Source organism: Corvus cornix, chromosome 23 (genome assembly GCF_000738735.6).
Source record: "Corvus cornix cornix isolate S_Up_H32 chromosome 23, ASM73873v5, whole genome shotgun sequence".
Classification (NCBI taxonomy): Eukaryota; Metazoa; Chordata; class Aves; order Passeriformes; family Corvidae; genus Corvus; species Corvus cornix.
In genome coordinates, this window is record NC_046352.1 from 4,865,247 (window position 1) to 4,891,539 (window position 26,293).

Consider the following 26,293-nt stretch of genomic DNA (forward strand, 5'->3'; position numbering starts at 1 on the left):
ACCATTAACACCTGTGCAATAATTTTGTCCCAGTAGCATTAAAGCTTCAACAGCACCTTGTAAAACACCTGCTGATATATTTACAGAGCCTTAAATATTGTGTATTTTAGAACCAATTTCCAGATACTGTTCCTTTTGTTAGAGAACATGTGGTGTAAATTAACTTGCCAGCACTCTCGACCAGCAGGGTTGAAAGGTGGGAGTCCTGGTCAGTGGCTCCGTTGGAGTTGTGTTGAGTGCAGTCCAAAAGGAAATGAAAAAAAAAGTTTCACATACAATTTTTCCACCTCTCAAAATTTAGGGCCAGATGGGGGTCAACCTCCTTGACAAGAAAAATAAGAATCCTCCAAAACGCTCTGAATTCAAGAGCTGAAACATCTCCCAAGGAGCTACTGTAATAACCAGGAATTATTTTCCTTTAAAGCAGCGGTTCCTAAATGTATCCTTTTTCTTTTTCTTTTTGCCAAGAGTGATGATAGGAAAAAGCAACCACGCTCCTCCCACAGTGACATTTCTCCATGCCAGGAAAACCAACTGCTGTCATGCTGTGCTGGCTCTACATATGCTTTGTGCCTGGTGGAACCAGGCAGGTTGGACCCAGATGCTGCTGCTCAGAGCTTGGACACAGTTTTGAAGAGCTGATTTGAACATCAGGGCTTTGAATCTGGTAGAAGCTGCATCTATTCCATGTTAGATCTTACACTGTAGTGTGTAGGGTGGTAACAAAATTATCTGAACTATTTTTGCAGCCAAGATGCAGCACAAGCACAGTAATAAACATGGTTCTGCAGGACAACAGTCTTGAACTCTGCAGTGCTCTGACAGTTTTCATGGCAACGAGCAAAGATCTTAAATTTAGCGATTGTCATAATGAATTAGTTATAACTTGCAGAGGGAAGAAAGAAAAGAAGGTAAGATCAATGCTGTATTAGAAAAAGCTCTAAGCCTGTAATCAGGATATGGCTTGTCACCAGCTCCCCCAGAAACTTTACACAGGGTGTCTATGGACTTTTATGATATCAGTCCTGTGGTGAAAGCTTCAGATTCTCCAAAGCCCACTAAATAGTGGCAGGGAAAGGGAAAAAAGTCACCTCTGCACAAATAAATCAGAACAGTAAGCAGTGCTGTGGATGGAACTGGTTGCTTGTTTTCACCTTGAGAACTGCGAGGACAGGTTTGGGATATGAAAGAAGCAAGAAAAGGGAAAGCCAAGTGGGATGTTGGGAAAAAATTCCTCCCTGTGAGGGTGATGAGGCCCTGGCACAGGTTGCCCAGAGAAGCTGTGCCTACCCCTGGATCCCTGGAAGTGTTCAAGGCCAGGCTGGACAGGGCTTGGAGCAGCCTGGGATAGCGGGAGGTGTCCCAGCCCATGGAAGGGTGCAGAATGGGATGAGCTTTAAGGTTTCTTCCAACACAAACCATTCCATGATTCTCAGTCTTCCCAGCTTCTCCAAATCCCACCTCTTCCCTTCAGCTCGAGAAACGATGCAGACAGATTAATCCACTGCTTTGCTTAAATGCCCAGATGCAGTTAAGTGTCGTTTTTAAAATACTAATTAAAAAAGGTGCACGGGAGCTTGGGACAAGCGCAGGGAACATGAGTACCTTTGTGCAGGTTTTCCAGGGGCTCCAAGACGCCCCTGCGGAAGGAGGCCATGGGGTCCTGCACGCAGGAGCGGAGGCTGAGCAGGCTCTGCAGGTGGGGCTCGCGCAGCAGCTGCTCCCGGTACGCGACGAACTGCGGCGAGCGACAGAGCAGGGCGGCCACGTTGTGCACAAACTCAGGCACCAGGCAGGTGTAGGCATTGTCGGCCTGGCAGTAATGATAAGCCACGACCTAGCAAAGAGAAAAGAACAAAAAACCCTGTGTCTTCATCACAGCCACGTCAGGACAGTTGTAAAACCAGCGGTTTTTCCTTTGGTGAGTTTGATCTGCTCTGGCAGGTGAAGTCTTTAGGAGCAATGAGTGTTAACTACCCATGACAAGAATCCAGATGAATCAGTTGGTAAAAACAGGCACTGATCCTGAAAGATGACTGGACCTGCCACTTGAGGAATAAATAAAATTAAGCTGTAGCTGTTTGCAGAAATGGATAGTGACAGTAGCTGACGTCTCTGAAGTGCTGTGCTGAGCTTGGATTGTGCTCCAAGCTCTGTTTAAGGACTTGGTGCCAGTAATAACTTGTGATTGTTTTCTTGAACTTATTTTTTATTTGCTGTTTCCACACTTTCAAGCTCGTGGAAGTGGACAGACAGCACTCCCTGAGTCCATCACAGCAAGGCAGCACCTCAGAACTACAGATTCCCTTGAACCAGGGGTGATGTAAGGTTCACTGTACTTTACTCATACACTGTGATCCCACACTTCATTCAAAAAATCAATTCAATTAAAAAAAAAACAAAAAGAAACTTTCTTTTTTCCCAGCTTCCCCCTGATTTTTCCAGCTCAGCAAACTCTGCTAGAACCCTGCTACGTTCTGCCCACTTATTAAAATAAGCAGAAAACCAGTGATATCGTCTCAGGCCATGCTGCCAACTTTCTTGTTTTCTTTTGCAATATAAAAAAGGCCCTCAAAATCTGTCTCTGCTTGCAAATCCCTCAGGAAGTGGTGCTCTGGCACCACTCCAGCCCAGCTTCTCCTGTTCCCTTGCTGCCTTGAGCCTCAGGCACTGCCTGCCCATTTGGAATGAGCCTCTGCCGGGGCACAAAGCTTTTCTCCTGCTCCCATTCACTGGGTTTTCTTTTAAATGTCACGGAGTATCCAAAAATATCCTGGCAAGGCAGGTGGGAGCAGTTCTGTACCAAAACCACCACTGCCCTGGAGCACAGAATATTGCAAAATAAATTGCATGTTTGAACTTGGGAGGGACAACATAGCTGAGGACACCATGCGAAGGAAATGCTGTGGCCTTTCTGGAGCTCGGGGCAGCTGGGATGAAATGTGCCCATGGCTTTGGACATGATGAAGGCTTTCTCTCTCTCCACCTGCAATACCTATCCCTTGGATTGCAGGAGGCTCCAGGGTGGCCGAGGTGGTGAAGGATGCTACCAAGGAATGAACACATCAGGCTCTGGGGTCTTCACCCATTAATGCCTCAGCACGGGCTTTTAATTTTCAATATGGAATTACCAATGAGGTATACTGCAATAATTTCCTTTCACAGTCAAAACGAGGTGTGGCACATTCAGCGATGAGAAAGCTGGGCTGTTATTTCAAGCATCAAGCTCTAACACATGTATTTAAGTTTTAATGGATACCTCCAAATTCCTTACAGAATTTTTCCGACCAGCCGGTTAAAATATAATGAATTCCCTTAGAGAACTTCACTATGTAAAGTAATTATAAAGGTAATGATTTCTTTTCATCAATCCTATTTATTTGGGGATCATAACTTGTGGATTTCACAGAATGAAGTCCGTAAGTTGCTATTCCTTGATATCAGGTTCCACTAACAGAAATTACTCTGATTTCCTACACAATTCGTGTGTAGACACAAAAATAAAGTCTCTTTTAATGAGAGGCCAATTAACTTCTTCCAGGAATCTGAAGAGCCATGTCACGGAAAAAGGGTCATGCAAAATACTCTTGAAAGGAATGGTCACCATCAGATACAATTACAACCCAATTAATTTCAGTCCCTTCCCGTACATCAAGTTGGACTTGATCTTAGAGGTCTTTTCAGACCTTAACAGTTCTATGATTCCATGATTCCTGATGCTTGTGCTTGATTTACTGGTGTATCAACTAAGCCTTATTAACCAGTAGGATAAACATAATGTTTAATGGGTGAATCTGAAGCTAAAGCAGTAAGCAAGGAATATTCTAGGAAGTCAACCAAAGCAAAGGCAGAATGACATTCTCAGAAGATGCAACCTGAGCCAGAATTTCATTTTGATGTTATTTATTCTCTATCACATTTTCTCAATCTTCAAATCACAGAGAGGCTGCCAAAAGCCAGTGCTGCAAGTGGAGCCTGCTGCTGGAGGTTGAGCTGGGAATCAGCCTCCTCACTTACAAGGAGCTGGCTGGGAAATGGTTTTCTCACACTGTAAAAACTTTTCAAGGTTTCCACATCTGTTCCATCCTTGGGAATGAGACCAGGTTAATGTGAGAAGGGAGGGCAAGAGCCTCCAGTGTGGCCAGGGGCTGGTGTGGATGGGGCTCACCCCGAACCGGTTCAAACCATTTTTTCTACCCTGTATTTGTTGAATGCCACTAATGCTCCGGGAAAGCTCCCTTTCCAATTATTTCACCTTAAATACTTTATTAATTGTTCAAGGTTAATTCCTCCAGGAAGAGGGATGGATTACCAGCTTCACTGCTAAGGATTCTCTTCTAACGTATGGGAGACCACATCCAGGCTTTTGCTCAGCATCTGAAATGACCACTCTCTGTTCTAATCATGATTCTGAAGTGATTTTGATTTCTCCTCCTTTTGCTTGACTGGATAAGCCAAAAAACAAACAAACAAACAAATTTGTATCTGCTGGAAATTAACTTTTCACTGGAAAAGGTGTGCTCTCTCTCAATAAAAGTTTCATTTTCCATGGATCTAACTACTTTGACTTAAAATACTGCTTGAACAAGTTCCAACCATGCCTTATCATAAACAAATCCTTGAATTAACATTTAATTTTATCTAGAAACTATTACAGTAAATGAAATCAACAGGGAACATCATGTGGTTCCAAAGGTATGGGCACACCTGGATGTTGTGATCAGCAAACATTTATTTGTGTCTCACACAACTTAAGACATAATTTTTCTAACCATAGTTTCAATTTGAACTTTGTCATCCCATTGCACTAAATGCTATAAACACTAAATTAGACTTCCAAAACTTTTAAACCTTTATTTCAGCTATCAGGTTTGTTAAATTATTTCCTTGGTTTAAAGTTTGACTAAATTTAAATCACCGGATTGCAAAGCACACAAGGCCTATAAACAACCCTAAAGCAAGAAGTGGGTTACAACAAAGGATGGGAAAAGTAACACCTACATCCAGTCGAGTGTTCAAAGTACCTGCTCACGTAATTTTTGTAAGGGCTGAGAATGGAGTCGAGTGACTCCATACTGAGAAACCAAGGTGTTATGGTTTTTATATTAAATATCAAATGCCTGAAGTTAAAATTTTGTATAGTTTCCTTTCTTGCTTGAAAAGGAGCTGCAAAATAATTCACACTCGTATGATGAGTATTTTACTTCCAAGGAGCACCTCCTCTTCTAAAATGATGTGTAGAGTCCAGCTGGCTGCACACTAAAGCAGCACATTTATCATGTGCTTCTTGGTAGCTCATTTTTCTAAATATTAATTAGTGTTACAGGGCTTGAGGAACACCAGATGTGGGGACAGAGAGCACTGTGAACAGATCATGGCCAACATGACCCCATTTCCTCCTAAAGTGGGGTTAAGGAGCCCCAAAACACTCATTTACTCTGAAATTACACAAACTTCATCTTTTTAACTGCCAAAGCAGAATGATGAAGACATTATTTGTATTCTCTCTAGGTGTTTAACCCAGTAGGTCTGCAGGAGTCTCTTCTCCCAACCCTTCCAACACCAGCCATTCTACTCTCCCTTTTTTGCCACAATCACTTCCCACTTCTGCCTTCATCCAGCCCCATGTAACCTTCACCTTCCTGCTCTCTGAGGGAAACAGTTGCTGGATGAAGGATGTTAAAAGCAAAAAATTGCTATTCCGAGGATAATGGAAAATGCTGGTGGATGAGCAGGCAAGAGCCACACGAATGGAGCAGGAGCAAGAGGGTAGAGAGGGCAAAGGAGAGGGAAAAAAATGAGACACAAAAGAGACTGTGTATCAATAATGAAGTACAGAGGGTGAGAAGGGACTGAACTGTGAGGGAGGAAAAGAAAGAGAAGGGGAACAAGTGACATGGCAGAAGAGGGAGAAGATGACAGTAACAGGGGAAAGGCTGGAAGGACAGCATGAACATCAAAGGAGTGGGAGGGTGTGGAGATGGCTCAAGGGAAATAAGTTATTTTTAATTATTAGGACAGGCCAATTCTAAGCAGTTCTCCAGCACTAGTTCTGAAACAGAATCTACTCCATTTAGGCAGCACTCCTTTGCTGTCACACCTCTTTTGTGGTTTGTCTTAGCTTCCTTCTGGAAGTGTGTCGTGTAAGGACAGCCAACCCCGCCTTGGACCAATCTCCCAGACCCCTGAGCTCACAGCAACACCCCACTCCCTCCAGTGCTCTTAAAGGCATTCAGCATTGTATTTTAACCTTGTAACAAGATTGTTTTTTTGACCCATACAAAATAGCTTCAAATAAATGCAGTGTAACACTTTGCCCTGCCACTATGCCACATGCCAGGCCCAGCGCTGGCTGTGATAATGGAAATGGCCATCAGCACTGCTGTATTTTATCCACTGCACATGACTGCGACACAGTATGTGGCATGTGGTGACCCAGTTTATTGGGAATGTTCATTACTTTTACATAGCTGAGTATGCTGGTAAATGCCCTCTGAAACTCATTAGTGGCCCAGGGCATCAAGCCTCAGCAGCAATGAATCCCTCCACCTCTGTGTAAGGTAGGAGCACTCTCTTTTTATATGCCTGCAGCAATGTTAGCAATGCTTTGGATGTGGCTTGGAGGATGGGGAGAAGAGCCTCTGGAGCCACCAGCCGTGCTCAGCATCAGCAAAATGCACTAATGCAATGAACATGCAGCTCCTCCACCAGCTGCTCTGCACGGGGTACAACCCATTAGTGCAGCTGAGCTGGGTTTCAGGTCCATTTGTTTTAGTGCTGCTACCACAAGCCACCACACAGCATCCAGAAACCCAGAGAATACAGTTGTTCAAGGGGTTAGTTAAAACTGGGTAGCCAATCCATTAAAAATCCTCTGTGAGTAAAGGATAAACCTTCAGGCAAAAGGGGGAATGTCAGCATGGCAGGACCAAGTCGAGGTGCTGCTTTTCAGCTGGCAGTTACTTAGCTCTAAAATTAATGATTTGTTCATCTCTGACATTAAGAGCTAAATGCAACCTTTGCCCCCAAGAATTCACTGTACGAAAACCAGGCAGAAAAGTACAACCCTGAGTAATCCAGAGGAGGAAAAGCAACTGTTCGTTCACCTTTCATTTCTGTCAGCATAGATACACAACTTCTGAATTTTGGGATAAGTGACATTTTCAGAGGGAAGGGAGTGGGTGAGAGGACAACAAGCTTCCCACCAGCATTCTGGAGCCTGTGCCAACCATTACCTAAGACTGTTTGTATATTATTAATCTGCTTTTGTAATGATCTGCATTTCTGCAGCACAGTGACCTCAGCCCAATCTGAGAACATCCTGCTCTGCTCAGCGCAGGCAGAGGTGGAACATCTGCACACAGCTTTACCCAGCTCCTCACATATGGTTCATCTAGCTCCTAAAATAACCCTGACAATTGTGGTTGTCCATCACTGTCAACACTTTCTTCTGTACTTCAATTCTGACTTTAGTGCAAACACAACTATAAAACACACATCCAAGAAATATTTTTCCATCCAGATTGACCGAAGAGTCCTTCCCTTCCTTCGGCTCATTTTCTTTCAGCCAGTTGGACAAAACCTGTTTAAGGAGGCCATCAGCAACTCTTTTTTTATTCCACAGCTACTGACACAGGAATATGCTGTTCCTCTCCCCCCTCCTTCAGCTCCAAAGGACATTCCAGTCTTTTTTTCTCCTTCTTTTCTTTTTTATATTAGACTTTGGAAAGCCTTTAGTTTATCTATATGAAGGTTTTCCTAAACTGTCCCCACGAACTTCTGTTGGAGAATGGGGTATCAGACATTCAGATTTAGAAGGTGAATTATTTGAACCAACTATTTTTACTATTGTCTGCTAGCCACTCGGTGGTTTTGCTCAGCTAAGAGTGCAGCATCTTCAAAGCCTCAAAATTCTCAAGATGCCTCAAAGGAGAGTCGGACATGTTTGATGGAGCTTCTGAAGGAGGTGACTGCATGCAAAACAAAGAGCTCCACGCCGCTATTTTAACGGGTTTTCAATTCTGTTGCCAGGTCAGCAATGCTTCTTCCCCCAGTGTCACTCAGAGATGTCAAACCCCACAGCTGCATTGGGACAGGGAGCGTTTGTTTTATCAAGGAGGACATCACACGGTGCAGCTCTTTCCAAGCAAATAAATTTATCTGCTGTTTGACAGCACGGATTCCTCAGTGGCATTGCTGAGTTGTGCTACCCAGGAGGCTACTACGAGTGCACTACACACATGACTCCCAGCTATGAGTTTGACAAACATCCTTAACCATTTTATTTTTTCTTCCTGAGGCTTGATAATCCATCAAACTCACTGTTTGTAATGTGCTGCACAGCCCTTTGGGAAAAGGTTTTGATGCAACAAACCAAACTGCTGTTTATGACAAAGAATAAACAGGAACATGGACCTCAAAAAAATTAATTACAAAATTAATGAAACAAAAAAAACCCTATTTTTTCAGAACAATTCCCCTTCAAAGCAGGAAATAAACTTTTGAGTGAGGATTTAAGCATACGCTTTATTTCAATGCACATCTTCATCCAACACACCTGGAAGTCACCCACTCTTCCTAAATAATAAACCACTAACACCTAGTTACGTGTTCCTTCCAGCATCAGTTATCCAAGGACCATTATCTGCAGGGATCACTTTTCCTTTACTAGCCAGGGAATAGGAGTGAGGCAGATGAGATGCTGGTCTCCAAGGATCCCAAAAAGGGTAACAGCAATGCTGGGAACAGACCCAAGGCCTCCGAATGCTGAATCAAGCCATGCTGCTGCTCTGAGTCATCCCAGGAACTGTTTGCTGAACACGATAGAGCTTTTCAGAAGTTCCACATGCTGTGTCAGCAATTTGGGCACAAGAAGCGACTCCAAGTGCTCTAAGGTCAACTCATCAGCCCTGGCACTGATCCGTTCATCAAAGCCTGATGGCTGGAAGCTGTTATTTCTGGATTCTGCCTACATTTACAGCAGTGAAGATTACTGGGAGATTAACGATCTTGCTCCCAGTGGGTAATCCTGCAGCAGGCACCATGGGCAACACACCTCCCAGCCTCAGCTGCTGTGTTTTGACAGCAACACACTGGATTTTTTCTACAAAAAAATTTTGGCTAACGGATGAGCAGCACTTTAAAACACTTTCTTAAAGAGTCCGCGGCGAAGGTAAAACAACCTATTTTTACTTTAATTTTGGCTGTAAGGATTGTTTTTAGCTCTCTCCAGTGATCAGAGGTGCCAAAAAGCTTCAGTGAGTGATCTATGTCTTGGATGTGACACAGCATTTGAAAGAGGCGTATTCCTTACCTTTTCCAGGAGGAAACTGAAGCTAAAACTGCATCCATTTATCAATTACGTACCCTGTGGGATGACTTAAGCACTCAGGAGAAGTGATAGATGAGGTATTTTAAGCAGAGATAGCACACTTTACTGCCCTTTCTGGTAGTCTGCAGAGCTTCAGATTTGCAAGGAATACAATGACTAATGCATCCTGAACAAAACCAGAGCTGGGCATTGCATTCCTTTCAAGAACTCCATGTGGAAGAGGAGAGTATCAAATCTTAGTATTTATTTACGCAGCACATGCTCCCTGCCTGGCCATCTGGGTGCAGCAGGAAAGCAGACAGGACAAGACAGTATCTGACACAAAAAGCCAAGCAAAACACATCCTGGTAATGATTTAGAACAAAGACTTTTCTTGCTATTTTCCTCTCCGAAGTGGGAGCAGGTGACAGGAAAGCATTAACTGCTCCCATCCTCCCAAAAGGTGTAGGAAGAGCAAGAGCAAACTCCCTGGATTTCAAAGCAATAGAATGGCACCTTCCCACCACCAAAGAATTAGGCTTAAATCTCAGTAATACAATAAAATTCAAGGTGTAAATCTCGTGTATGTAAGTGACAGTGTTCCATATATTCCATACAAACCACTCCTGCCATAACAGCAAGTAATTTGTGTATTGCTCCAAAGGCTATGGTCTACTTTGGAGAATTCTCCAATAAATTCCCAAGTGCACACACAGCAGTAACACTCAGCCTGTGCCTTCCCCAAGTACAGTACCTGCCCTTTTCAAACAAAACACCGCTCAAACACTGGGCAACTTTGTTCTCAGTGCTGAAGAAAAGACACAATTATTTCAATAATTGTGTCATATCCTAACATTTGTAATGAGAAAGTAGGATGGCTGGGAAAGACAAACCCTCAGAGTAACAGGGAAGTGTATTTGATGTAGTGGGAGTTTCATTTTAGAGACATAACCTTCCTGGGTAATAAAACTCCTTCCAGAAGTCTCTCTTGAGGCTCCCCAAGGGAGCATTTGAACACACGGATTTTCCAAGCAACATCAAGCAGGAGAACTTCCAAGGAGTCCCATTAAAACTGATACTTTCCCAAGGACCAAAAAGCCCTGACTGGGTGTTTCTGTACCTGCGAGGCCAATCTCCTCATGGCCTCCTCCTGGCGCCGGCGCATCTCGGGGGTCCCCGGGCAGCTCCCGCTCGTCAGGGACGGGTGGGCAGGAGGCGGCTGGGTCAAGGGCAGCTCTCGGTTGGCATCCACATCTGTCCAAGGAAAAAGGTTAGGAATTGCCACAGGACAAGCACTAACATTATTATAGACCAGGCAGCTGCTGTTTTCTATGCATGGCAGTCAAAATACTTCCCACAAAATACTCTGGTTGGGATTTCACGGATTTCCAGGCCAGAGGCTCCTCAAGAAACTTCTTTTGGAAGCAGGAAAGGACCACTAAGAAAAAGCCTTGAAGCTTGTCTTATTCATCTTCCCCACCATAATTAGATCGACTTTAAAATAATGACAATAATGGAATGAACTGGGCACTCTGGAAGGCTCTGCCTTCAGGTTTGGTGGATTTGAATGCAGAGCTCTCCTGCTCTGCACTTCTGCCAACAGACCTTCCCTTGTTATGAACAATCGCTGGTTAATTTGGTTCCAAGTCCTCCTTCAGTACAGACAGCCAATTTTTCTGAATTACAGGCCTGTTTTCTAACATAAATAAATGAAGAGTCCCAGCTAACACAGCCATCTGAAGCCCATTAATTTAATCAGGGGGAGAGGAGCAGGAGCAGCACCAGGATCTGGAAAAGGCTTGCAAGCAAATAATAAATTATTCTGGAACCACCTCTGGCAAGTTTAACTGTGTTCTAGTGCATTTTATCTCCTTCTTTTGCCTGGCAAAGCAGAAATTGGCTTTACCAGCAGATTGCTACAGAAGCTCATCCACCTGGCCTTTGTGGGTAACATTCCCAAACCATTTTTATTTTCACTCCTAAGTACTCATATGGAGGATTTTTGAATGACACCACGACATGCAGCACTTGGTGATGTTTAATTACCAATTGTTTTAAGAACAACACCACTCTGAAGTGCAGTCTGTGCTGGCAGAGGATTCTCCTGACTGGATTGCTGCAGTGCATCCCTGAGCTTGACTGAAAATAATCATGCAAACAATGACCCATTTAATGGCAAACAACAGAGGAGGTTGACTGCTGCTTCCATAATTAAACCCTGAATGTGTTAGAATGAGGCACATTCTTGATTCTGAGCATAACACCACTGTCACCTGTATTAATTTTCCGAGACAGGAATTGGAAGTATGAAGCTGTATTGAAGCCAGTTTAATAACGCTGACTGCACAACTGCCGTAGCAGAGTCAGACCACCTGATTAGCACTTATTAATTAGCATAGATTTAATAAGCATAATAGAGTCTTTTTCAGCATGTGGAAAAAAAGTGACAAAGAAACTTATCACAAAATCGGAGATGCATCATAGAATATCCTGAATTGGAAGGGACCTGCAAGGATCTTGCAGAGTAATTACTATCTTCTATAGCTAGACTAGTTCTTGTGATCTCTTTAGGAAATCAAGTCAAATTAATAATTGATTCTGAAGGTTTCCATCCTAATAACTAACAGTGAGGAATCATTCAGCTTTCAACTTCATGGACATAGCAGAGTGAACTAAACAATGTGTTAGGTGGGACCAAGGATCTTCATCATCTGTGCGTGAAGGGTGCAGGGCACCTCGTGTGACAAATCCAGCTTTTAGTCCAGAAGTCCACAGTCATCTCTTTAATGTCCACCATCATCCTAAGCAGACTGGGGACACACACTCGCAGCTGGTGCACTGCAGAGCTGTAGTTAAAATATAGAAACAAGCTCTGCCCTTCACTCACATTGTTCATTTAACTCTGACAAGTGACACTACTCACCATGCCAACCGCTGGTGACATTTCAGCTCTTCCGACAGGGCAAGAGCACAGCATTCCAGTAAACAGATTTAACTACAGCTTCACTGAGGTAAGTGACCTACATCCTTAAAGATACCTTCAGGTACCTAACTCAGTATTTTTAGTCCTGTCTTACTCGCTTACTGAGCGCTGAGTGATTTTAAAATGTTGTCATCTTCACCTGAAAACCTGCCAGCACATAATGATGGGAATTGGATGGGACCAGAGGAGGTAGAGCAATCCTGGGTCCTGAGCCTACATGGGCTCGTTACCCACATGGAATATTATACCGTGATTCAATGAGATAAACAATCCGTATGGGAAGAAGAATGCACTGGCATGGATTCATAGTCATAGAATACCAGCTGCCTGATCCAGCTGGAGATGGCATGAGCAGGGGGATTGGACTACATGACCTTTAAAGGTCACTTCAAACCCAAACCATTCTGTGATTCTATGATTCGAAAATTTCTCCCAATCAGAGAAAGTCTGTGATGTTTCTAAGCCAGACAAGTCAGAGACAGACTACTCTGACTCTTCAAAAAGCAGCTTTGGAACAGGAGCAGTATAAAAGCTGCCTGCAGCAGTACCTAGAGGGACTCCAAGAGAGCTGAAGAGGGACTTTACACAAGGGCATGGAGTGATAGGACAAGAGAGAATGGCCTCAATCTGAAGGAGGGTAAATTTAGATCAGGTATTAGGAAGAAATTGTTCCCTGTGAGGGTGGGGAGGCCCTGGCACAGATTGTCCAGGGAAGCTGTGGCTGCCCCATCTCTGGGAAGTGTCCAAGGCCAGGCTGGATGAGGCTTGGAGCAACCTGGGCTAGTGGAAGGTGTCCCTGCCTATGGCAGGGGGTTGGAACAAGATAATCTTTAAAGTCCTTTCCAACCCAAACCATTCAGGGCTTCTATGACATATTTCTCACAGGTCCTTCCCTTGCTTGACAACAAAGACTAAGCTGATTTCTTGGGCCTGAAGAGAAATGGGGTTATTTCAGCCAAGAGCATTCTAAAAGCTGGCGTAAAAGCTCTCTGAGTTTTGGAGACCTCCGTGCTGCTGTCCTTACGTTTCGGAGAGGCGTGGGGGCTGTCGGAAGCGATCTGCCTCATCCTGGTGCCGTGGCAGCTGAGTGCGACCAGCCTGGAGATGATGGCGGTTTTCCCGAAGCCGATGTTGCCGACGATCACCACGCCGCGGTTGACGCTGCTGTTGGAGCTCTGCAGCTGCGCATCGATCTCGTGGAACACCCAGTCCCGGCCCACGAATACGGACTCAGTGGTGATGCTGGGCACCTCGAAGAGCAGCGGCTTCAGGGAGATGTCAGGGGGTCTGTAGGGTGCGAAGCGCACTGGAAAGGGAGACGTGGGGAGAACATCAACACCCATGCCAGAGGGGAAAGCAGAGTTTGGAAATGGATGTTTTATCTTGCACAGAAATCTTTCCGTTGCGAAAGGTGAAAAGAAAACACAGTTCTGTATCACCCACAGTTTGTTGTGGAAGCATCTGTCTCATCCACGGTATTTTCCACCAAAAGAGTTGAGGATATTACAGTGAGTAGCTTGAGCTGGAGAAATATTGTGGCTGAAGAAATTAATTTTCTTGCTTAAATCAACCACAATTAAAGGCCCTGGGCAGAATGCTGCACTCTGCACAGCACCTCCTGGAAGACAGGATTGATGGTTCAATGTAGACACACACATGTGTGTTCACCTGTTCAATCCAATGAGCCCACAACAATCTCAGCACCTACAAGTGTTAATTCAATCTAAGCAAAGTTATTTCAATTCTTCTAAAGTAAGTAAGTTAAACCAGATTGCTGTCAGGATGTTCCGTTTGGCAATTGTAACATTTTCTCTTTTCACAAGGAAAAATGATGTTTTAAAGCAACATAAAGTTATCAAGAAGAGTAAGAAATACCACCCCAACAGACCACCTGTGCTGGTGCTGATGAAAGACTGCAAATTCTGTAGAACCCAAGCAACAAATTAAAATAGAGAACTGAAACACTGCCCACCATATGCAGCCAGGCTCTTTCCTGTGGCTGAAAACTTCAATTCAAGCAACCCAGATCTGGGTGTATTATGTTAAATTAAGCAAATGTCCGAGTTTATTTCCTTTACTTGCTTTAGACTGCAACTTTTGGATAGTAGGGAAAATTTCTTCACTTAAAGGGCTGTTCAGCCCTGGCACAGGCGCAGGGCAGTGGTGGAGTCCCCATCCCTGGAGGGATTTAAAAGCCATGTGGATGTAGCACTTGGGGACACGGGTCAGTGGTAGCCTCAGCAGTGCTGGGGGACTGGTTGGATTTGATGAACTTACAGGATGCATTAAGGTAATGACTCTGTGATTCTTTCAAATGTCATCTTAAACATCTACATCCACTGGGATAAACCAGTTCCTATTTTTCCAGGCCTCTGTGCCTAAAAAGGCTAAACTATTTTTTAGTGTTTCTAAGAAGCACCCAAAACTGTCTTACCCACAAGGCAACAGTATCAAACACATACAGTGAGGAAAATCCCTTCGAAATTACAGAAACAACTTAAGGAAAACAATCCACTGCCATATTACATACACAGAGCAACAATATACTGGGGGAGTGGGAACCATCCTCTCCTCCATCCCAAACCTTAACCAAAAATCTTGGTTCTTCCCACCCTGCAGCACTGTTGACATTTGCTTTTTGGAGAAGAAAACCCACAGTACATCTCAGCCATCAGCTTGTGCCATGGGTTACAGCAACCTGAACAGCCTCAAATCCCCAGGGATGAAAACAGGGAAAACAAAAATTGCCATCCCCATCCTATTAAAAACCTGTCACTGGGATGAATCCTTGCTCTTAGTTTTGGGATTCCTCTACTGCTCTCCTGCTTAAAATAACTGATTTAACAATAAATAGTAGAAACAATCTCCCATTTAGTCTCTCTCACTGAGATTTTGGAACACTGGGAACAGACAGTGGGCTGTAACGTGTCCCCCAGCACAGGGCCAGGAATGTCTTCACTCTTTCAGCCCAGTGTCAAGACTAGGGATATTAAAATTAAACCCAAGTTTAGGATTTCCAGCTGGAAAAAAGAGCTGCTATTTGTAACAGCCCAGATTGATGCAATTTCACAGCAATAGGTGCAAAATGCAGCATTTCAGGGAAGAACCTCCCCCTGCATATGCAATGACATGAAAATATTTCCAAATAGTGATGGTTTGCTTTTTCACATCTTCTTCTCCTTCTCTTTTTAAAAACAGCACAGCACCTCAACTAGGATCAGAAACAAATTCCAAAAAAGTTGAAACGCTGCTGCTATTCTCATGCAACTGTCACAAAAAGGGGGGGGAAAAAGAACAAAATGCAGAAGGAAAATATGTAGTGCTATAAGGGTTTTAAAAGTGTGTCTGGAAAACAATTTGATTCTGTTCCTACAATAAAGTTGAATGTTTTGGATGCAATCACTGCAAATTACACAGCCTTGGCAAGCTGCTGCCTCTGAACATATGGAAATTTTGTCTGTCAAACTTTGCTTTCTTCACTTACTGCCTGCTAATGCACTTCTAGAACTGCCTCAGCAGCCAGGAGGATTTCATTACAGACTGCCATCCAGAGCTCAGAAATCCACTCTTTGGGGGGCTCACGTGTTTGGTACAAAGCCCAGCCAGGCTGTACCAGGTCAAGCGTTTTGGGTGAAAACCCAGCCTGTGCCTTCCAGCTCCCCAGTTCCTCACCCTAAGATGGTGGGCTCAAAAAAAAAAAAAAAAAAAAAATCCCCTAGAGAACAGGAAAGTTTCATGTATGGCCAAAAGAAACCCCTCTTCTATGCACAGGGGAGAATAAACCAGTCTCACGGCACAGAAACAACCTAAATATATCCCAAATGAGCTTTCTCGGTCATTTACTCATCTGTGCAACAACAAATGATGGGGCTGAAGCATTAGCCTGGTGATCTGCTGCAGACTCAGGGCTGTCACAGTGACAACTTAAGCATGTGGTCAAAGACTAAGCTCAGATTAAAAGAGGGATGTAAGTTGAAGGGTGGGCTGAAATCCCGAGGACACGGAGCAAATTGAGCTGGAGCTGCCCGGGAATAAACAAAACACCAAAATGTCAGCCCTGGCTCCTCTTCTCATTGCTAACGTCTTGTTTGTGGAATTTGCCACAAAGAACCACAAAAATTTCCCCTCTAAAAAGGCTTTTCAGAAGTCAAAGGGCTGCCTGAATATGGGCATTGTGAGCATTCCTACAAGCACTGGCCGAGCTGGCGGCCCCGTCACTGCCCTGGGCTCCTTCCCCACTGGCACACTGCAGAATGCAAGGGGGAACTGCAATCCCTGACCTTGATCGAAAAAATAAGAAAAAACAGTAGTAGTCTCCACAGAATTTCTCATTTTTAATACCTTATCAAAGTATTAGGCCCAAGGAGACCAGCTGAGAGCTGGGGGTGTTCATCCTGGAGAAGAGACAAGAGGAGGCTCTGGGATGACCTTATTGCAGCCTTTCAGTGCCTAAAGGGGCTCCAAGAGAGTAGGAGAGGGACTTTGGACAAGGTCCTGAAGGGACAGGACAAGGGGGAATGGCCAGAGGGCAGGGTTGGATGAGATACTGGGAAGGAATTGTTCCCTGAGAGGGTGGGCAGGCCCTGGCACAGGGTGCCCAGAGAAGCTGTGGCTGCCCCATCACTGGAAGTGTCCAAGGTCAGGCTGGACAGGGCTTGGAGCAACCTGGGCCAGTGGAAGGTGTCCCTGCCCATGGCAGGGAGTGGAACAGGATGGTCTTTAGGGTCCCTTCCAACCCAAACCATTCCGAGATTCTGGTTTTCCCAGGGACATGGATGAAGTGGCTGCTGTCCGAGCTCCCCACTCAGACACCCCCACGACTGGGAAGCCCCAAGAGCTCCGTTGTGCTCCTACCTCGCAGGTCCTGCTGGGCCCGGGCGCTGGCCACGCTCTGCCGCGGCATCCGCAGCGACGTGCGCAGGGGAGTGTGTCTCTGCTCATCCAGGTAAGCCAGATCTTCCAGGTGGGCTGAGCTGGTGGCTGTCACAAGAAAGCAAAGAACTACATCACATCTGGCTTCTGGATCTCATACTCTGGTTATTGTATTTTTCGTTTTTTAATGAAAATACACGGCGACGTAACTACCTTGAGACAGCAGAGCTGATGGGCACTAAGTCCAATTTCCCCTAGGAATTGGTATTTGCTCTGGTTTGGTCTCCTGTTGGTGCTCCCAAATAAAAGAAGATATATGGAAAATGGAGACATGGAGTTTCTTGTATCCGATCTCAGTTCTGCCAATCACAAACTCAGTCATGTCTGTGCAAAGCTGACAGGGACACTCAACATTTCCTACAGGTGAAAGACAACTCACCAGTGCAGTTTATGCTGAAGCCCACAATCTCATCTTCATTTATTTTAGAGGTATTTAATTTGGATATTAACATTTATGTGTCCCTAAAGGCAGAATTAGTGGCAGAAAAACTAAACTTTCAACAGCCCAGCAAAAATACATGAATAAATGAGGAAAATGTTATCTGAACTAACGAAGATAACTTTATTATTCCAATGTGACTTGCTCATGGGAGAATTCAGTTTTCTTTACAATGCTGGAATAAACAGGAATAATTTACTGCTCTCTGCTGAAGGTGCTATCACTACACTGATCAACACAGTTGGGGCAGACAAGAACTAACACTGGCCACAAAGCTTCTGCCATGGTGATGATTGGAAAAGAGGAGAAAATGTGGCTTAAAAAAGTAATTTGAATTCCTTGTATCTGAATTTACCCACTGTTCTGCCATTTCAGACCATTTTCAGCCAAGGCATTTACAGACTATTACAAAGCAAAGGAACTTCACTGCATGAAGTCATCCTCCCCATTATAAACAGAAAACTTTAAAATAAGTCTGTGCAGATTACCAGCTCTGGTGTTGTTCTGATAAGCATTTCCAAAATTCACATTAAACATTTACCCATAGAAATCAGTACTAGGCTGCCCAGCACTCTCTATCCAATACTGCTTTTATTTCTTCAGTTTTCGGTCAATTACCATAACAAGATTATTATTTTAACTTAAACTAATTCATTAAATGACTTCTCCAAAGACTGCCTGTGAAGCTGACATTAATGATTTACTGTGAATTGGCTAAATATTTTGATGCAGCTCTTCAGAGTTGCTCAGGGCACCGGACTTGGATCCTTCCTCCTTGTGACCCAACACAAGATGCAACACTTCAGCAAAACTGGAAGGCAGAACATTTTGAAACTAAGAGGAACACTTTTTTCATACAATTCTTAATGACCATGTAAACACCTTTATAAGATGGTGTTGCAGTCAAAACATAAGCAAGATTCAGAGACCTGGGGTGGGGAGAAGGGGCTTAAACTTGTCAGCAACTTTTAATGCTGTTCTTCTATTGCCTAAATTCTCTATTTTAAGGAAGAGAGTAAGAGAGAAAGGGACAGAGGACAAAAGATAAACAGGAGGAAGAAGTAGAAGAAGAAGGAGAAGGAGAAGGAGAAGAAGGAGAAGAAGGAGAAGAAGGAGAAGAAGGAGAAGAAAAAAACCATCCTGGTCTGTTTTTAGACGTTCTTCATGCTCTTCTACTCATGCAAAGCTGATTACATGCTCACTGTGAAGGACTGATTAAGGATGAGATGCTGCAATCAGACAGAAGGGCCTTTAGCAGGGACATGGGTTATTTTCTGTTAGCTTTGAGTCCTCAACCTACTCCCAGCATTGCTCTCAGGGTCACTCCTGGCCCCCAAAATGTGCCTTTTGCACGGCAATTTCTGTCCAATTTTGCAGTGTCACTAAGCCAGAGGATCTGCAGGGGAAGAAGAAGAGCAGGTGTCACTACAGCACACCCAGGCAGAGCCAAAGTGTCCCAGGGATACCCAGCGCCGGGACAGGAACCATCATCTTGCCCAGGAGCCTGGTACCACGTCAGGCAGGCTGGGCCTTCTTGCTCCAGCCTTCATCCCTACATCCATGCCAGAGAGTGCCTCCACAGGCTGGACAGGGCTCTGGGCAGTCTGGTCTCGTTGGAGACGTCCCCGTCCATGGCAGGGGATAGACCAGCCAGCCTTAAAGCTCTCTCTCAACCCACACCATTCTACTGCTCTTCAGTCTCTCATTCAAATCAAGGAAAGACCATCAAGTCTGCTTGCTCCAAAACAATAATTGTTCTGTTTCCTGAGAAGAACTGCAATCCTGACAGTACCTTTGGTTTTTCTTTTAAACAGTTAAGGAGTCTCCATTTCCACCTCTATCCTGTCTGTGAGATGAGCACCAGCTGCAACCCCAGATGCTTTGCAGAGGTGGACTGTGTCTTTCTTTTTTCTCTTGGACTTGTTTTTCTTTTTGCTCTTCTCACTGCCAGAGAAGAGCACAACGATGGTCAGTGGCCTGATTCACTTTGGTCCTGCAAGAAGTGAGGAGATATTTCTCAGCAGCCCAAAGACAGGCTCCCTTCCCATCTTCATCATCATCACCATCTTCTACAGCTGCGACAGAGGAGACTCGATGTCTACTGCGAGATCCATTGCAGGTTTTGCCATGGGTTATTTTCCCAACTGTCAGTCCAACTACCCTGCCACAGCTCAGACTGATGAACTGAGATTTATCTTCCTGGTTTAGAACTGAGAAATAATTAAAGAGGTCTAAGGCCAGAGGAACCAGAAGCACTTTTTCCTGAGAATATGCCTCGGTACTTCAAAAATTTTGCAAGATCAATTTATCTTAGAAAATATAATATTAAACTGTTGAAAGCTTCCCCTAAATCCTGAACCATATCCTACATAATGAGACACAGTGACTGCAGATAAAACACCACGGAGGGAATAATTTCCTCCTCAGAAATAGTATTTGCATACTGCAGATGCAATTCTCCCAGGGAAACAGCAAACAGTGGAAGATAATTCAGTGCCAATGCACTATTTGAGCAACAAACACAAAGCAACCTGACCTGAAATAGAGATTTGGTGACCTAAGTAGGGGGTGGACTCTGCAGAGGGGATCTCTGGGGGAGATGGGGAGAAGACGGGAAGGGCGTTGCTCCTCTTCTCTGAGTGAAGGGATTCAGCTCACCCTGAGGTCATCTTGTTCCAACCTCCTGCCATGGGTGTGTTCTCAAACCCACAAAATTTATAGGCATTTCTGCAAATCCTGCCCTCAGGTTCAACAATAACGGCTTCAAAGTGCCAGAGGGCAGGGTTAGATGGGATACTGGGAAGAAAGTCTTCCCTGTGAGGGTGGGGAGGCACAGGTTGCGCAGAGAAGCTGTGGCTGCCCTATTTCTGGAAGTGTCCAAGGCCAGGTTGGAGAGGACTTGGTGCAACCTGGTCTAGTGGAGGGAGTCCCAGCCTACGGCGAGGGGTGGAACTGGATGGTCTTTAAGGTCCTTTTCAATGCAAACCATTCTGGGATTCTGTGATTCCGTTAATACACTGTTCTAGTGGATAAAGAATTTAAGTTTGCAACTAATAATGTATTTGCTGCTATTCTGTATTCTCCAAGAGAAAAAGAACAGAGCTGGTACTATATAAGGGCATTTTAATTCTCTATTAATATTTAAACAGACCTTATAAACGATGCATGTGGTCTGAATAACACCAGATTTCATGTTTCATTTCACAGGTAATGGAAATAGAATGAGACATTCGTTGTGTACACGGAATGCAAACTTCCATAAGAAATCTGGGTTTGTTCAAAAATCTGAATGCCCAACTCCAATGCCAAGGGTCTCCCTTAGGCAGCACAGCTCCCCTTCCCACTCCAAGTCCGTGCTCTGCCAGGCTGGCTGCCCAGGCAGGCAGCAGTGCCCTTTCCAACCCATGAGGGCTTAATTCCATAAAATTACCTGATGATGTCTGTACTCTGTGTAGTAACTCAGCATTGCTCACCATGAGGAGCTGGTGTGCAAGATGTGCTCCCACTGCTCCCACAACTGGGCTTCTAAAAAGGGCCACATAAGTGGTAATGCTTGAATCTCAGAGATTTACCAAGACCTGGATGTACTCTACCAAATCTATCATCCCATTTTGGTATTTACGTTATGCAACAAAGAGCAAGATGAGATTAACTGTAGAATCATGGAATAGTCTGGGTTGGAAAGGACCTTAAAGCACATCCAATGCCACCCCCTGACATGGGCAGGGACACCTCCCACTAGCCCAGGTTGCTCCAAGCCCTGTCCAACCTGGCCTTGGACACTTCCAGTGATGGGGCAGCCACAGCTGCTCTGGGCACCCTGTGCCAGGGCTTCACAGGGAAGAACAGGTTGTAAGAACTACTCCCAGTTGTAAACTGCTCAGTGACAGCAAGGACATGACACATTCAGTGACTGCACTTTGTAAGCTGCTATAAAAAAGGATATTTCTGTGCTGTTTTGGAAGATATTTGGGGAGAACATTAAAAAAAAAAAAAAGCTAGAAAGAAAAAAAGGAGGGAAAAAAAGCCATCAGGTATAGGTGCTGCTATGCTTTGCTTCCCCAGAACAGACCGTTTGTATACAAATTCAACTGCATTTGAAAACAAATAAGAGAAGATGAGCCTGTTTTAGCAAAGCTGTGAATTCATGATTACCTTAAAATGTGGAATACCATAGAATACCACTAAAGGAAAGGCAGCTTTTTGCCCCACTCCCAGCTACACTTTGTCTCCACACTGAAGACCTCGAGGCTTACAGTTAATACACCTGTTTTCTGATGGGTTAATTTCAGCTGGATTAGTCAACTAATCTGGTTTATCAAGTGGCCACCCAATGTGTGTCACTGGAGCCAGGACATGGAATCGGCAGCTCAGCATTAACTCTTTGAGCAGTGTCACATTCGAGACAGACTTAAATCAACCCTGAAACTACACTTGTCTTCCCTTTCCCACCATTCAGGCACAAAGACAATGAGGTTAAACTGTTTGGGGAAAACCACCCACATAAATCCATTACCTAAACCCCATAATTTTCTGGTGCCATAAGCATTTGGACCTAATATGTGATAATTTGATGTTAAAACGTTAAGCCAAATCTTGAATTCTCATCATAGTTACCTCCATGATTAAACCTGGGACATGAACTGTGTTAGCTGTCATAGTACCTAAAAGCAGCAAAATCCCTACCAAAAAATAAACATCCAGAAGGAAAAGTTGTTCCTGAACTTTGCTGGATAGATAGCTTCCTCTTGAAATAATATTTGCCTCTAAATGCACCAAGCAAGTCAACAACTGCCAAAGACAATTAAATCAACACACATGTATTTAAATTTATGGTGCCCAGCCTACTCTGTTTGCTTTGGAAGGTGTTTACACAGTGTCATTTATAAGGAAGTCATCTAAAGTAAGCAGGCTACGCAAGTGGAGTTCTCCAGTTTTTTCCTATCCCTTCTTTCCAGTCTCAAATACCAGGTTTTCAGTCTGTGCTGCACCTCCATGCTCCGTGCTTGTACTTCACCATCTATAAATCTCATTTCTACATTGCTTTTAGGTCTGTGACTGGCTAAAGTGGGATTAAAAAGGAAACCTAATCCAGTTATGCAACGCAGCCTGGTTCACCAAGGGATGCTGATTTAACAGACAATATCCCAGGCTCTTTGGGCTATCTCTCAGACTCATCTCTGGGTCTTCTGGAAGTCTGAATTCAAAGTGTGGATTTCTCCATGTATCTACACAGACACACAGACAACACATTTTACCCCAGAGAAGTTACCCAGCAAGAAAAAAATATGGGGCAATAAAGGAACAGGGAGTAATTCCAGGCAAGCAGCTTTGCAGCAAAGCTTTAATATTTCTAATCCCATCTCTTTTTTCTGCTCTGCTGTTACCAGCTTCAGGGGGACACTCAGCAGGCTGGTAAAAGACACCAATAAGGTATGGCACAGCAGCATTTAGAAACGTTTCAAAGAGCAGACATGAATTTAAATGAAAATAATGTTGATTTTATGCCAAGACAAAAAATGTTAAGTCAGTAGCAAATGCCAGGTGCTGTGAGGTGTGAGATGTTTGGGGCACAGTCCACCATGAGAGATGGAACCCAGAGCAAATCCTCTGTAGACAGAAGGTACCAGCACTCTCTTAACTCCAGAGCTCTTAAGATCTTCAGAGAACATTGGACACTTGATTTTACTTGCAATGAATTCTTTGAAATAGTAGAAATGGCTATGATGTCTTGGCACCTTAAACCCAAGATATTTGCATTGTAATGACAGCAAATAATCTGGTTTTTTCTTTTTAAATTATATTCCCCTGTAATTTTGTTGTACAATTTTGTAAGAAAGGGATGGTGAACTGCTGAAATAACCACTGGACACCATCAGAAATGGTTTTCCACACAGGAATTTTCCATTTAGAACCAATAAGTCAAACAAAAAGACAATTTTCATGATTCTTAAGGACAATGACTCCAGAAAGGAGATTTCTTCTTGGATAAGGAAACACAAGAAGGGCTGTGACATCCATGTGCCGTGTCTGGCTCTGACCTAAAGGCACAAACATGAATTTCTTACCTGCCACTGAATTTGGCCGTGGCATAAGGTAGAGAGGAATTGACTGCACTGATTGGGACAGGACGGTCTCCAGGTTCCTCTCGGGGATTTTGTTGAGGCTGTAGGTGGAGGCTGTCATGTTCTCGTCCACACGGTACAGGCAGGAGTCCATGCTGGATTTCTGGGATTGCCAAGGTTTCAGGTTTCCTCCAGATCCAAGTTCCTTACTGCTTTCCCCTCCATATTTAGTACGTTCCACATTTTCAGAGTAACTTGTCAAAGTAGCTTGAAGGAAGAAATTATAAACAAAATGAGTAACAAAGCAAGAATGGCTTGAACACACACTGCTCAATGCCGAGCTGAGCCATGCAAGAATCAAAAATTCATCATATTTTCCACATCCCCATAAATCAGAGATTATGGATTTTAGTTTAACGATACTGTTTCTGCTTAAGGCTTCTAAAAGAACATTTAAGCTCTAATGTTTTGGCTCATACCATTAAAAGCCATTTGTAATTACAAAGAGTATTAAAAATTCTGTGCTGCATTGTATTCAAATACATCATTCCAGAAAGAAGAGAAATTATTTAGGAGGAAACATTATCACGGCTCCTCATGTCTTTTAATTGGCATCAGAGTTTCTACTTTTCCATTTCCAGGAAATGTTTGCTGAAGTTTGCAAGGTCTTGCAAGGTCTGACATTCAGAAGCCTCCACTGACCTGCCTGAACCTGCTCCCACCGATTAGTTTGGTTCAGAAACTGAACCCCTTATCTCATTTGACTGACAGAAAGTTTTTATGAAGCTTTAACTGTAATCCACTCATTTTCCCTTATATTATTTCATTTTACAGACGAGGATTGGTGCTATATTGACTTTCCCACTGAGAACTGAAAACACTCAATTGATCCAGAACACCCCCATCTTCTCCCCACTTGTATTTTCTCTTCTGGATTCCGGTGTAGTTATCCCCTGGCTGTAAACCCCTTTGGGCTATTGACTTTCCTCTCATCTTTAGTCCCCCATATGTTCATTCAAGGTCATAATCTTAAGTCCCTGAGACAAGGTCCCAACACACACACATTTTATCTGCATGTATCACAGAATCATAGAATGGTGTGGGTTGGAAGGGACCTTACAGCCCATCCAGTTGCCCCCACCCTGCTATGGGCAGGGAAACCTTCCCCTATCCCAGGGTGTACCAAGCCCCATCCAACCTGGCCTTGGACACTTCAGGAACGGGGCAGCCACAGCTGCTCTGGGAAACTTGTTCTTTATCCATCCCAACAGACTCCACAATGGCTTCAACCTTCACCCCTATTTCTACGGCTTTATTTGTCAGTATTGGATTTCTTTCTAGGCAGTGGGCTCGATATCTTTGCATCCCATCAAATGTTCCAAAATTTAGTTGCTTGCAACATATTTTGTAATTTAAAACCAACACATGCAGCTGCTAAGAACTGGTACTTATTTGTTGGCATTTATACATTGGCTTGCTGTCAGGTAAACATATTTATGATTTAGGATAAGAAAATTAGATAAAAACAGAAACCAGCTGTTCACACACTTCTCTTGCTCCCTCATATTGTTTAAGAAATATGTTTGAAATTATTATCTAGAAAAATCTCCATTTCAAAGTCTGGGTTTGCAGGGCAAGGCATGCCATGTTGTCTATTCACAGAAAAAAACTCCATTGATCCAAAAAAATCCATTAATTTTAAAAGCCTATCTCAGTATGTGTCTAATTAGTCTTTGTAGAAACAAATCAGCAGCTGACATCAGTCATCTTCTAACACATCAAACTGAGGAAAAACAAAATAACTATGTGTCAAAATAAGTTTTTGCTAAATGAAACAACAAAAAAAGAGCTAGTAAGTCGTGCTGCCCCTTTTTCTAATCAACAATTTGTGTTCATTTTAAAGGTAATTTTCTCTGGTTTACACTAAAACTGTTTTATGTGCAAACTCGTCACTGAATCAGGTATTTAGGACTGTTCCCTGTGGATTAATTTACCTGCTGAACAGCCCTGGATGATCTAAGTGCTGCTACACAGGCTGAAGTGATGGCTCTATGGTTTTAATCTCTTCTGGGAACTATTTTAAACCAAATAATTTTATCTTTCGTTAAAAAGCAAAAGCATCAGGTCAGCTGTGAGTCAGCACCATGAACCAACATGCTGAGCACGTCTCCCATGGTGTGACCCCCAGAGCTGCTCAGACATTGCACCTTCCCAGTGACAACTGGAGAAAGCAACCGAAAATTTCAAAAAATTTACATTACCTGCAACTAGTAAGATGTAGAATGATATTCAGGGGAGGAAAGTTGTGAATGCCAAGTTGGCAGATAAATACAATGAAAGTGCAAAGATCTGGACAGCCCTGAAAGAGTCAGGGAGGTGGATCAGGTGATCATTGTAGGTCCCTTCACACTGAAATATTCTATTCTATTCTATTCCATTCCTTTCCATTCCATTCCATTTTCTATCCCATCCCATCCCATCCATTCCCATTCCCATTCCCATTCCCATTCCCATCCCCATCCCCACTCCCATTCCCATTCCCATTCCCATTGCATTCTGACAGG

At 43.8% G+C, this 26,293-nt stretch overlaps 1 protein-coding gene across 10 annotated transcripts in view; it reads right to left on the reverse strand.

The window, feature by feature from the left end:
- The window catches only part of TANC2 (tetratricopeptide repeat, ankyrin repeat and coiled-coil containing 2), a 195,641-nt gene that overhangs the window by 49,117 nt on the left and 120,231 nt on the right, over positions 1 to 26,293 (reverse strand). For all 10 annotated transcript variants that reach the window (XM_039564476.1, XM_039564478.1, XM_039564480.1 and 7 more), the window contains 5 exons: positions 23,733 to 23,996; positions 17,148 to 17,273; positions 13,318 to 13,599; positions 10,431 to 10,564; positions 1,606 to 1,837 (listed from right to left, as the gene is read on the reverse strand). In XM_039564476.1, coding sequence (XP_039420410.1) covers positions 1,606 to 1,837; positions 10,431 to 10,564; positions 13,318 to 13,599; positions 17,148 to 17,273; positions 23,733 to 23,996 — 1,038 coding nt within the window. The remainder of the gene's footprint in view (positions 1 to 1,605; positions 1,838 to 10,430; positions 10,565 to 13,317; positions 13,600 to 17,147; positions 17,274 to 23,732; positions 23,997 to 26,293) is intronic.